The sequence below is a fragment of the Notamacropus eugenii genome, chromosome 3 (genome assembly GCF_028372415.1).
Source record: "Notamacropus eugenii isolate mMacEug1 chromosome 3, mMacEug1.pri_v2, whole genome shotgun sequence".
In the NCBI taxonomy this organism is placed as follows: domain Eukaryota; kingdom Metazoa; phylum Chordata; class Mammalia; order Diprotodontia; family Macropodidae; genus Notamacropus; species Notamacropus eugenii.
Genome location: NC_092874.1, coordinates 198,770,630 through 198,784,335, shown reverse-complemented (window position 1 = coordinate 198,784,335; position 13,706 = coordinate 198,770,630). Strand labels below are relative to the sequence as shown.

Genomic DNA, 13,706 nt, shown 5'->3' with positions numbered 1-13,706 from the left:
AAGAGCTGGAAAAAAGAATTAGAAGAAAAAGTGATCAATTTACCCAAGTTACTGACTGTGAAAAATAGAATAAGCCAAACAGAAATCAATTATTCTCTGAGACATAAAGAACTATTAGAACAAAAATCAAGGGGAAAAAAATAGAAGGAAATAAGATATATAAAAAACTAACCTGGAAAACAGGTCAAGAAGAAATAATTTAAGAATCACCAGACTGCTTAAAGACCAAAGTTTTTTAAAAATTGGACACTATATTTCAAGAAATTCCAAATGGAAAATGCTCAGATCTATTAGAAACAGAGGTAAAAAGTGAAGCTAGAAAAAATACAATAATCATCTCCTTAAAAAAAAACCTAAAAAGGAAAATTCACAGGAATATCATAATCAAAATCCACACTTTCCAGTTCAAAGAATAAAAATTCTTGAAGCAACTAGAAAGAAGCAGTTCAAACACCAAAGAATCAGTCGGAATCATACAAGCTCTATTAAAAATGAGAGAGATCATGGCACACAACTAAGAACTTACCTTACAAAACTGAACATGATCCTACACCTTTAACGGAATGAAAGGCTTTCTGATGAAAAGACTAAAGCTGAGGAGGAACTTTGAAATGCATACACAGGAGAAAAGAGGTCCTCTGAAAGGTAAAATCACTTCAGCAACTGCAAGGTGCTCTACGATGATGGAGTGCTAACATTTTTACAGAAGAGAAGAACCAAATGTCTCTTCAAACTCTATGCCCTCAAAGGGTAGGGAGGAGATTGTAAGAAAAGGAGGTGAATCAGTGGTGAAGGGAAAGAAAAGGGATAGTAAAAGGAACAGACTTAGTAGAAAAAGAAGAGAGTGAAACATGGTATTTCTCATAATTGGAATATGTTAGAAGAAAAGTATACAAAAACGGAGAAAGCAATAGGGAGAATGGGCATCAGATGAACCCCATTCTTAACTGAAATAGACAAAGAAGGGTTGTGCCCACAGATTTTATTATACAGAAATATATCAAACTCAACAGAATAATCAGGGTTGGGTGGGAGGATGGGTGGGAGGACATTAAGAAGGATGATAATAAAGGGGAAAAAATAATCAAAAGCAAATCAAACTTCCTGAGCAGGGATTGGGGAAAGAGGGGTACAATGATTAGAGAAAGAGGAAAAAAGACTCTCATATACAAAAATAATAGAGCAACTCTTTTGTGCGTGTGGTGGCAAAAAATCAGAAACTAAGAGGCTACCAAAAATTGGGGAATGGCTCAACAAATTATGGTATATATGTAATGGAATACTATTATGCCATAAGAAATTAAGTAAGGGATTGTTTCAGACAAACCTGGAAAGATTTATATGAACTGATGAAGAGTTGTGGGAAGAACCAGGAGAATACTTTATGTAATAATAGCACTGTAAAGACAAACTATGATGGTGTAGTGCAGAAAAAAAGCACATGACTTGAGTCAAAAATACGTGAGTTTACTACTCTCTTACATTTAGTAGCTATGTGATCCTCGGCTTTCTGCCTCAGTTTCCCATCGGTAAAAGAAAGTCATAATAGCACCTACCCAATAAGGTTATTGTGATGATAAAATGAGATAAACATAAAGTGCCATATAAACATTATGTATTATTCATATTATGAGGAAAGATTAAGAACTCTTGACAACTGCAATAACCAACCACAATAACCAACCACAATCCTGGAGGACCAGCAATGAAGCATACCACCCACTCATTGACACAGAGATGCTGGTCAGGACACAGAGTGAGATACATTTTTCAGAAATTGATCATTGTGTTGATCACAGTTTTTAAGTCTTCAAAGCTTTTTTTTCTTTTTCTCTCAGCTCTCCTCATTCTCACCAAAATACTGAAGGGAAAACACAGGACCAAAAGAAAATAGATATTTGCTCTCCGAAAAAATAAAAAAATGGAAGAAAGAATAAAGAAAAGGAAAAAAGCTAGAATCTAAGATTGTACCTTAGACTGCTTCTTAGCTAAACGGGATATGGCTAAACAAATTGTATATAATGTTTTTCTTATTGCGTCATAAAAAACGACAAAAGATCTCAAAGAATCTCAAGCTGACGAAGAAGTAATTGCAAAGAACCAGGAGAACAGTTTACACAAGGACAATGATACTGCAAAAAGAAAAAAAAGCTTTGAAGACTTAAAAACTGTGATCAACACAATGATCAATCATGTCTCCAGAAAACCTGAGGAAGTATGTTACTCACCTCCTGAAAGACATAAGGTACAGAAACATACATGGCCACTATGTGGATTCGTTTTTTGTCTATGCTTGTTAAAAGCATTTTTTTCTTTCCTCCTCTTGTTTTTGGGAGATTTTGTTGTTGTCGTTGTTGTTCTTTTAATGGGAGAGGGGAAGGAGGACATGGAGAGAAGAGGAACAGTAATATTACAAAAAAAGGTTTTAAAATGCACAGACAAAAAACAGAAGTTCACAAATATTCAGAAAAAGAATATGCAGAATTTATTGTATACTTTTAAAAAAGCAAGTGGTATGAAAAGGAGATTTTGATGCTCTGCTACATATGCTACATAGGTGTTAAATTAAAAAAATAAAAATATAAAAAAATCTTGAAAAGAGGGAAGATAAAGATGCTGAGAAAAAAATCAGATTTTATTACCAATAAAGGCTAAAAATATAAATACTGGCCTATATGCCTATTTTCCTATCAATCAGTGGAACATTTATTAAGCACATTCTATGTGCCAGGTACTAAACTAGATGCCAAAGACAAAAAAACTAAATTTATGAGAATAATATGTACATGCAGCAAAAGAATCTTTGATCCAGCAATTAGCACAGTGTCTGGTACATAGTAGGTGCTTAACAAATGCTTATCAACTGACTGACAAAAGGTACAAGAATAGAACAATCAGGCTTTTAGAAATGATATTCTATAGCAAACCACAATTTTACAATCACAAGTGATTAAAAGGTGCAAAGAATACAACATTTCACTGTGTTATTTGTTGACTATAAAAAAGCATTTGATTCAGCAAAGCAATATGCCACATTGAAGGCTCTCCTCCCATGCATGTGTTAAACTGATTTAAGATTACTTAAATAGTAACAAAATTAATTTTTTCTCAATCTTCTATTATTAATATCAACTAAGAATAAAACAGAGGGACCTACTTACTAAAAGTGTTTGTCATGGTTCTGAAGAATGTCCGGTACAAAATCCAAACTTAAAAAGTATTCTCTTTAAATGTAAGATTTTCCAAATAATTCTTGTTGGTAAATTACAATACCTCAAGCCCTAGAAGATGGCAACACCTTCTAAATGACACCTATAATCATGGGAGTTTTGCCTGTCTGCACAGAAAATACCAAGTGGATGAAAAATGCCTATTGTCCAGATAGTCAGAGAGCCCACAGTAACTCTACAAGTATATATATGTATGTCTTGACTAGGCACTGTAGATGGATAATGAACTGGACCCAGAATTAAACAGGAAGAAAAGAATAGTCTGTAATAGCATTTTGGAAACTGTACAGTGCTTTTAAACTTGAGGTTTTCCCTGAAACAAAGGCTCATCTTTTTAACATCAACATTCTGCTGTTCACAGAATACTACAGTCTTCCAATAATCAAAGTGGCAGCAACCCAAAAGGCAATGGAAGGTGAATATGAGTAAGTAACAAAGTGTCACTGAGGAAAAACTGCAAAGGAACAGCAATAAAAAGGTATCACCAAAAAGATACATGCCCAGAGAAGAAGATGGTCATGTATCCACCCAATATCAACAGTCCAGCATAAAATCCCTAGAACATTAGGTGGATTTGCAGAGGATTCATAGGAATTCATAGATAAGAATAGCACAAGAGAATATATGAATAGGTTGCAAGCTTTACCATAGTTATAAAGAATACCTATATCAATTAGGTGATAGATCCATTGAAATAAGTCTGTTTTCTAAACTTAATTTGTGATATTAAGAAAATGTTCAATAATATTTATAAATTCATAACTTATTCATATATTCAGTCATCTGTACCATTACTAGAATACAAAAAAATCAAGCTGCATATTTCCTGTTAACATGTCATGTGACTTCACATTTCTTCTCCTCTCAAACCAATTCTTTTCTCAAAATTAGTTCCAAATAGTACTAAACTTGTGATCACATCCCAGTTCAAATCCCAGCTGCAAGACCTTGGGCAAATCATTTCCCCTCATCTATAAAAAGAAATGTCCTTTCCAGTCACTGACAGATATATGATCCTATGACCATTCATGACCCTTCTAAGCAATATATTCATCTAAAAAAAAAAAAGAGTATACTTCATTTGAGCTAGTAGAATCATATTAACCAGTACCATTGCTTTTCACCAAAAACAACACATGAAGATGCTACTATTTTTCATTCTTATTCCTGATTCCTTATGCCATTTATTGGTATGAAAATACTTAAGGTACTGAGGAAAGAAAAAGTATGGGTGGAATGGGGGATGATTGACAGGGTCCCCCCCTCCAAAATAATAAGCTGAGCAAAAAGCAAAAGAATGATAGATTAAAGTAAGTTTTTCACTTTTTAAACATTTCAGAAACAATCTATAAAGTGATTCTAAAGGTGCATTAATTTTGCAAGGAGGAAAATACCTTATTCTCCTCTTTCACTGATTTGACAGCTTTTCAAAATCATTTACACTAAATATCACAGGATAAAAAATGGTGACATACATATATATAGATATAAGGACATAAGAGCTAAGGTAAGACAAGCAGATAGTGTTCCAGGATTTCAGTCAGGGGTCCAGTCCCAACTCTGATGTATACAAGCTTAATCTCTCAATGTCCTAGTCAAGTCACTAAGACTGTAAATTACTGAATAATTACAGACATAAAGTAAAGAAAGTTTCCTCATTGGAAAGTTCCCTATGCTAATGAAATCACAGTGACAAATACAAGATACTAACACTGTGTGTGTGTATGTGTGTGTGCATGTGTGTGTGCATGTGTGTGCCCAACCATTAGGCAAGAGTAATTCTGTCAGTTCAACACTTTTCTACATATACAAGTTTGTTGTGTGTAAATAATACAACTCCCTGAAAAAAATTTAATAAATTAAAATCACTGTTCAAACTCAAACATTTACTTATTTTATCTATATTCATACACACATCTACTTATTTGCTGATCATTGTTTTAATATAATGATCTTCAAAGTTAGTTTCCAAATTAAAAATCTCATTTTTACTCTCTTGGTCTCCCCTTCAGGGTGTTTATTCCAAAAATTTTTTTTAAAGCTAACTTTCAACACTGATACTATACACTAAAAGCAAAGCAAGCTTACTGTAATGAAAATAACTGATGTTCTTACTGCATTTAAACATGACCCCACAATCTACAACTTGCGATACAACGGGTCAGATCCCGACAAAAAAAAAAAAATTGTTACAAACACTAATGAAAAGTACTGGGAACTGGTTTTGCTTGACTATATTTGCCACAAGAGTAAGATTTTCATTCTGTTGTTGTTTTAATGGGAGGGGGAATGGGAAACAAAATAAATGCTTGTTAACTGGGGAAAAAAATTAAGCAGTAAAGCACAGTTCTTTAGTCTAAACTATGAATAAACCCAACTTTGAAAATTTGACCAATAAAAGTCTGCAGTTATATTCAAGCTAACAAGATGCTAGAATAATTTTAATATGCAAGCTTGTTCTCAAAGAACAAATGAAATATACTCCATCCCACCCCCTAGTTTTTGCTTCACTGTTTTTCTTAGAAGGGGACTCAGTGAGGGGTAAGTGTGGGGCAGGGGAGAGAGAGAGAAGAAGAGAGAACTGGAAGAAAACTACATGAACACTGATTTAAAAACAAAAGACAAGAATAAAAATTTTTTCTCTCCCTCCCTCCTCCAAAACAAAACAAAATACTAAAACCTAAAGTTTTACAGCCTCTCATCTGGATACTAATGTGAAAGAAAAACTTGGCCAGTAATTTTATTCTCAAGCCAAATTAATATTTGATTTTAAGGAACAAATCTGTTCTAGAGAGTCACTTCTGTAATTCATGAATCAAACTTTTTCTTCTATTAAAATGAACTTGGTCATATCCATCACTATCCTTCCACCTATAAATCATTTTTATTTAAGCATAGACTGTCATTCAGGATGAGTAAAGAATTTGTTTCGGTTAGTTGCCATCTATACATTAACCAAATTAGAGAGTATTCAATACTCTGATCGGAAATGTTTCTGCATGTAGGGTATGTTTAATCTTCATGAAACAGGATAAACATACACCAATAGAGCACTAAAAGAAATTTTCCCACTACAGTCAATACTCTGGGAGGTGGCATGATGTAGTATTTAAGATCCCAGTTACAAGCTATTCACCTTTAAGGGTCATTTAACCTCTCTGAAACCGTTTCCTCACTTGGCAAATCAAGCTGTAAGAAAAAAAATAACATCTTTCATCTCTAATTCTTCCCACCCACTGAAGGAAAGCATTAATACAAACAGCAAAAAACGGTGTGACATAGAAAGAGTCCCTGTCACAAAACTTGGCTATGGGGCAGCAAAAATCCTCTCCACTTTTCAGCCAGTTCCCTCTCCCCAAATAGGGCTAGAAATAAAACCTGGCTGGGAATCAGGATCACTAGCATCATAGTTCCTTAGATGCAAACAGGTAAACAGAGACTGATCATATATATAAATATATATATATATTTTTAAATTTGAATTCTAAGGTTAGATATTGTGAATAAGTGACTATGGCCCAGAGGATCAAGATAGAAGTCTTGGGGCAAGAGAGCAAATAAAATAAGGATGAATGGATAAATAATTAAATAATAACTATATAGATATACCAAAATACAATTTTGGTATAAAAAAACAAAATCAGTATTATGCTACACTGATGAAACTAAGCCTAAAGAAAACACACAAAAAAAGATATAACAGGGACAGAAGGCCATGTAGTTAGGAAGGCCTTCATAAAAGTATTGACACATAACAGCTGGTGAACATGGGCAAGTCACTTACTGCCCCAGGCACTAGGGCACCAATTGTAAATTACAGAGGTTGCAGATAGGCATGGATGGACAGTTTCCAAATCAGAAGTTCCCTAAACCCAATGAAATCACAAATGGGACTTCAGATTAACTATAAACCTCTGTCAAAACAGAAAAGAGATTTAAGTCAAAAAAAGATAACTACTTCTGGATGCACCAAAATTCTTCTGTTTCAATAAACAACAAGAACAAAAAAGTAAAATCAATCTAAGCAAACATCTCATAGTCAGTACATCACCAACTTCTAGGGTCATCTTGTTAATTGGTCCCTGCCCTCCTACAACTTACATTTGAAGAAGCAAATGTGTCTGAGTTATAATTATTAAGTTAAATAATAGTACGATACAAGATAAACAAAGAATGTTTATCTATCCAACATATTTTCACTATTCCCTCCAAATAAATTTCTGCAAGTAGAAATTCCCAGTTAAATTCATAACACATTATCTATCTTTATGTTCCATGAAAATTCAGTAAGTTTAGAATGAACTTATTTTACTAGCATTTAAATTTTATGTTGTTATACTACCCCTGTAAATGTGCATGGGGCAGAAGGCTTGAAGTCTGAAAAAAATTGGGTCATGTGCAAACAAGAATAGTAATAAAAACTGAAGATCTAAACCATAATATCAGCACTTAAACTTATCAGCTAAATGACATCAGAAATATCACTATTTCATTGTTAATTTTTAAAAAGGATAGTGAATATCTTGCAAAGGACGTCTAGGGAGGGCTGATAAAAAACCACAAAGCATGTGTCAACTTCAGAGAACAGTTCAAAATACCAAAGAATCGTGGAATATTAGTTATTTTAAGGGCAAAGAATCTAAGAGAGTTCCTGACATCCAACAACAAATCAAGCACTCAGTGGGTGCTCCACAAATGAGCCTATGAAATGTTAGCTCAAGTTCCTGTTCCATAAGGATGACTTTCCCACTGGATGCCAACTAGTATACCTGCATGCTCAGAACTAGCCAAGGGCAAAATAGGAAACCTATCCAATGGATTCCTAACCAAAGATTAGAAAACTTCCCGGGCCAGAACACCACGACTACTTTCCAAGTGTGTCCTCATCCAGGGCTGCTATATCCCCAAAGAGGAGTTAATTTATCAATCGTAACAAAGGTTGCACAAAATAATTATGAGGACTCTAGAACGCTCTCCCCCAATAAATAGGAGTGAGGTGGGGAAGAAGAGGAAGCCCTTGCACCTAGTATTCAAACTTTCCAAAAGTAAAAAACGAACACAAAGAAATCTCTCCTCTAGGATGATTATTCCCCCTTCAACCTCGCTGCCCCAACACACGGGTACACATGCTCACACACACCGAGCGACACACGGCCAGGAAAGATCCGGGCAGGGATTCCCCCGAACGAGGGACCCCGACCCCTGGAGTCCAGGTGGAGAAAGCCCCCAAAGGGCTAGCCTGCATTGTGTCACTCCTGAACCAAAGGCTGCAGCCCCTTCTCCTGGGCCCCTTTCTCTCCTCCTTCTCCCGCAGCCAGGCCCGGCCTCTCGCCTCTTCTCCCCCCTGGCTCGCCTCCCCTGCCCCTCCCCCTCCCTCCAGCCCCCAACACACAAGAGGCACACAAACAAAAAACGATAAATCTCCTTAACTCGGGCGTCGCGGCGTGCCCCCCTTCCCCCCGCGCCCGGTCTTTCCTCACCCTCCACTGGGAGCTCACCTCTCAGGAGGACGCAGAAGCTGCAGGCCAAGAGGCTCCTCAGGACGGCCCCCATCTTCCCCTCCTCCGCCTCCTCGCTTTCTCTCTCCTCTCACCGGCTCAAGGCAGCCCGAGGAGGGGGAGGCGGCGGAGAGGAGCCGGGGCCGCCGCGGCCGCCCCGCACGGTCATGCTGCCCGAGCTCGGCCGAAAGAGAAGAAAGAATCGGGCGCCGGCCCTCGCTCGCTGCCCCTTCTCTGCGTCTCTCTCTCCCGCTCCGCTCCGCTCCCGGGAGCCGCCTTCGCCGTCCGCTCTACAGCGCTACTTCTCCCTCGGGGGTGCCCCGGCGGCGGCGGCGGCGGCCAGCGTCTCGTTCCATTCTCCAGCCCGCTCCCCCTGCGGCAGCGGCGGCTCCTCCGCGGGCTCCACGCAGCTCCTCATTCAGCCTCCGCCTCCTCCCAGCGCGGCGGCGGCGGCGGCGGCGGCGGCGGCGCAAGGATACACAGGCAGAAGGAGCCCCGCGCCCGGCCCGGGCCGCGCTCGCTCTCTCCTGCGCTCCCCGGCCCTCCCCCTCCTCTGCCTTTCTCTTTCTCCCCTCCCGGCCCCCTCCCCTTCTCTCCTCCTCCTTTCTCAATGCTCCCAGTCAGCCTCCTTCTCTCCTCCCCCTCTCCCCCAGCTCCCTGGGAGCCTCCCCTCGGCCGACATCCATTCCTATTCAGCTATGCAAACGAGGGGGCGGGAAGGAATCAGCTGGCGAGCTTTGGGACCACTAGAGATTTCTTTGGGTCTCTCCCCAGGCAGAAAGCCCACCTTGTGGGCAAAGAAGAGAAGAGGTTTTTGTTGTTTTGTGGTTACTGTTGTTTTTCTAATTCTGCTGCCGGAGAGGTGAGGGTGGGGGTGGGGAGGAGGAGAAAAGGACAAGCCATTGTCGCATTCCGATGGGATTCTTTTCTTGCTCCCTCTCGGGCTCGGCGCTCTTGGAGAAGAGGCTGTGAAGCGACCCTCGGAACAACCTTGGCGCTGGCGTGGTCGGGACTACTTTCTCCGGGCTCGGAGCCCGGCGGAGGCTGAGCTCTTCGCTTCTTTGTGCCGCTGCAGCTCCTTGCAGGTGAACTTTGCGGATCCCGGGAGTCGCGGGGTCTGGACGAGACGGAGGAAGGGAGCCCGGCGGTGACGCAATCTAATGCCTGCCTTCTGAGATTATGTACAATGTATCCAGCCTGTTCCTTGTGGATACATAATTGCTCGCCACCTCACTCCCGGCGTTAGACGGTGCGCTCCTTGACAGCAGGGACTGACTTTTACCCCAGTTCATGCCTGGCACGTAGTAGGTGCGTTACAAATTTTTATTGAGTGACAACCACTTCCAATCCGCCTTTCACGGCCTCCCCCCATCTGGGTTTTAACACCACACTCGGGGAAAGCTTCCCCAGCTCCTCCAGAGGGGCTGGTCAGCTGAGAATTGGATTCAGCGTTTTCCAAAAGGAAGAAAGGACTGAAAAACTGGTCGCATTGAAGGTGCTTTCGAGTCGTGTCTGGGAACCGAGGCAATGGAAACTCCACTGGATTTTTTTGTCCTGTGCTCCCAGAAACTCAGATACTCCTAGAGTTCAGCTTCTCACACTTAGAGAGGAGCTTCAAACTGCCTGAGAAGGTTCCCAAGATGAAAACTCCTAAGGCATGGGAAGGGATCGGAGACCCGAAGTTGGAAGGCCATCTAGTTCTCGATTTACCGAGGAGAAAACTAAGGTGCTAATATAATAAATGACTTGCCCCGAGGCCACACGGAGAATGAACTTTGGAGCAAAATTTCACCCCAGTTCCTTTAAGTTAGGGGTTCTTTACCTTTTTGTGTGTCATGGACCCTCCTTTGCTTTATCTTTCTTATTGATATTCAAAGCCCTTCATAATCTGACCTTCTCCTTTTCAAACCTTACTTTCCACTCCACCTTCCACCTACTCTTCCCAGCCACGGTTGTTCCTCACACAGGACACGAGGTGTTTTCACTGGCTGTCTCTTCTTGAATTTCTCTCTTTCCTCAGACATATGTATTCAAATTCTTGTTGGAATTTGCAGTCTTCGAAGTTGTAATTTTGTAAAATATGGCCATTGGTTCCACCCTAATAGAAATAGGCATTCTTGGAAAGGAAAGTGTGCTGAAGCCTGTGGATTCATCAGAATAATTAAATACATAAAATAAAATAACATAGTATTATAAAGGAAACATATTATTAAAATAGCTATAAAAAAATATTGGAGAAAGAAGTTCATGGACTTCAGTTAAAATTCAACTTTGTCATAGAATCAGGCTTTACCTGACAATTTCAATAGTTTGAAAGATCAGTGTATGGAGGATGCTGAATACCACTGTAGGCTTAAAAAAACAAAGCTCAGGGGATGTCTGTCAATTGGGGAATGGCTGAACAAGCTGTGGTATATGAATGCAATGGAATAGTATTGTGCTATAAGAAATGATGAGTAGGCAGACTTCAGAAAAACCTGGAAAGACATATATGAACTGATGCTGAGTGAAATGAGCAGACCCCTGAAGAACATTGTACACAGTAACAGCCACATTGTATGATGACTGACTTAGATAAGACTTAGCTCTTCTCAGCAATACAAGGATCTAAGATAACTCCAAAAGACTCATATGGAAAATGCTACCCACATCCAGAGAAAGAACTTAGGAGACTGAATGCAGATGCAAGCACACTATTTGCTCTTCGCTTGTTTTGTTTCTTCTTTCTCATGGTTCCTCCCATTAGTTCTAATTCTTCTTTATATCATGACTAGTGAAAATATGTTTAATATGAATGTATAAGTAGAGCCCATATCAGATTGCACACCATCTTCGGAGATGGAGGATTAGGGGGAGAGGGAGAAAATTTAAAACTCCAAATCTTATGGAGGTGAATGTTGAAAATTAAAAATAAATAAATAAATTATTAAAAAGAAATAAATGCTACTTAAAAAAATCAGAAAGCTCTTATTGGATCTCAGGTACTACTTCATCTTTAGTGTTCAATTTATGTTCAACTGTGCTGAGAGTCCTCAATGGCCAAGAGGACTGGATTCAGCAAGAAATCCCCCTACAGAATTAGGGTGTAAAAACATAGATCAGGAGACCTGAATAAAACTGGAAAGCTTTCCTAAATTACCTGATAACATAATAAAGTATGAGCCATTGCTAGTGCTGTATCAAATTGAAGAAGCTCCTCAGTCATCCTGATAGGATTTATACACCATTTGTCAATGGCTGAAGGCAATTGAAACTATGCTTGGTCCCATTCTGTTCTACATGTTTATGAATGACTTTGATAAAGGTATAAATTGCATGTTCAATGAATTTGCCGATAACAAAAAGCATAAAGTGACAGCTGGCACTTTATGATAGTATTAGGGATGGAAATGATCTTGAAGTGGCTGAATCTAATCAAATGAAATTCAGTTGGAATAAATGTAAAGTCTTACATGGATAGGGAAAAAAGGAACCTTTGTAAGTACAAGATGGGGGAAACATGGTTAGACAGTCATTGTTCTGAAAAAGATCTGAGTTTTAGTGGGCTGTGAGTCAGGAGTGTGGCAGTCAAAAAAACTAGAGTGTTCCTGGGCATATCCTCTAAGAATAAGGAGGTCATAAGCCTACTGTACTCTGTTCTCATCTGAAATATCAAGTTCAGTTATGAGTACCACAGTTTAAGGACATTGATAAGTGGAGAGTATCCAAAGTCAACCAGCATAATGAAAATCTTTGAGACTATGTTATATGAAGGAACTGGGTGTATTTAGCCTAGAGAAGACTCAGGAGGACGGAAAAGTGATGTGATACAGTGGAAAGATCAACTAACTTGGAGGCACAGGACCTGGGTTTAATCCCTAGCTCTACCTCCTACTACCTTTTTGAATTTGAGCAAGACAACCTCTCTGTCCTCTCCTCTCAGATTGCTTATTCTTCAGAAATTAGAACGTGAGAGAATTCAAGGGAAATGCTTTCTGTACACCCCTCATTTCCTCAATATATGTTCTAGCCTGATCAGAGAGATCTTTGGGTACTAAAGAAGCTTGGCTTTCTTCAGTTCCTAAATACTAAACCCCAGTTCCCTTTAAGCAGGTGTAATGATTTTCTAGTACTTTGTATTTCCCTGCTATTCAACTTAATAGATGCTAGACATCCTAGTATTTGAAATACTAAAAAGAGCCCTGAATAAATGTTAACTTATTTGCTGCACCAGTAGAGCAAGCTTTAAAATTTGGAGACTACCTCAGCAGAATCAAGAATTGTCATATTAAATTCTTTTTTCCTATTTGTTACCATTGGCTGTAGAAATATACATATAAAAATGTCTCAAAAAACCCATGCCAAAGCCATGAAAACATGCTCCCATTTCTATATGCTAAATATTAATCATTGTGAGCTGAATTTCCAGCTTCTCTCTCATTTCTGTCCTTTGTTCCTTCAATCAATTGTAATGTGCAAATATACTAAAACAAGGGTTTCAGAACAGAGGCAAGAGAGAATATTTTGTCTCTCTTCTGGTTTAAATGGTGAAAAAGCTACAGCTGCTTGAAAATATAGGGAAAGTTGTTAGAAATTCCATAGCCCAGGTGGGGGGCTGAATTTTCTTCTCCAGGCCAGAAACTCCCACTGTTGAATGACTGTTCTCTTTATGGACCTCTACCCAGCTATTGGTATCTATGCTGGTGAAATTAGTAGAAACCTTTTTAAATACTATTTTTAAATTTTATTTGGTATTTTATTTTCCCCAGATACATGTAAAAACAACTTTTAACATTCGTTTTTTTTTAAACTTTGAGTTCTACATTCTCTTTTTCCTCTCTCCTCACTGTTTGCTCCCATTGAGAAGGCAAGCAATTCACTATAGCTTATACATGTGTAGATATGCAAAACATATCCATAATAGTTATGTTGTGAAAGGAAATATAGACCAAAAAAACCTAAAAAAAAAATAAAGTTTAAAAAGTATTCTTCAATCTGT

The 13,706-nt window shown here is 38.9% G+C and overlaps 1 protein-coding gene across 2 annotated transcripts in view; it reads right to left on the bottom strand.

Moving 5' to 3' along the window:
- LRP6 (LDL receptor related protein 6) overlaps window positions 1-8,847 on the bottom strand; it is a 143,536-nt gene extending 134,689 nt beyond the window's left edge. For both annotated transcript variants that reach the window (XM_072653926.1, XM_072653927.1), the window contains exon 1: window positions 8,729-8,847. In XM_072653926.1, the coding sequence (XP_072510027.1) occupies window positions 8,729-8,783 (55 nt within the window). In that variant the 5' untranslated portion in view covers window positions 8,784-8,847. The remainder of the gene's footprint in view (window positions 1-8,728) is intronic.
- Between the last annotated feature and the right edge of the window lie 4,859 nt (window positions 8,848-13,706).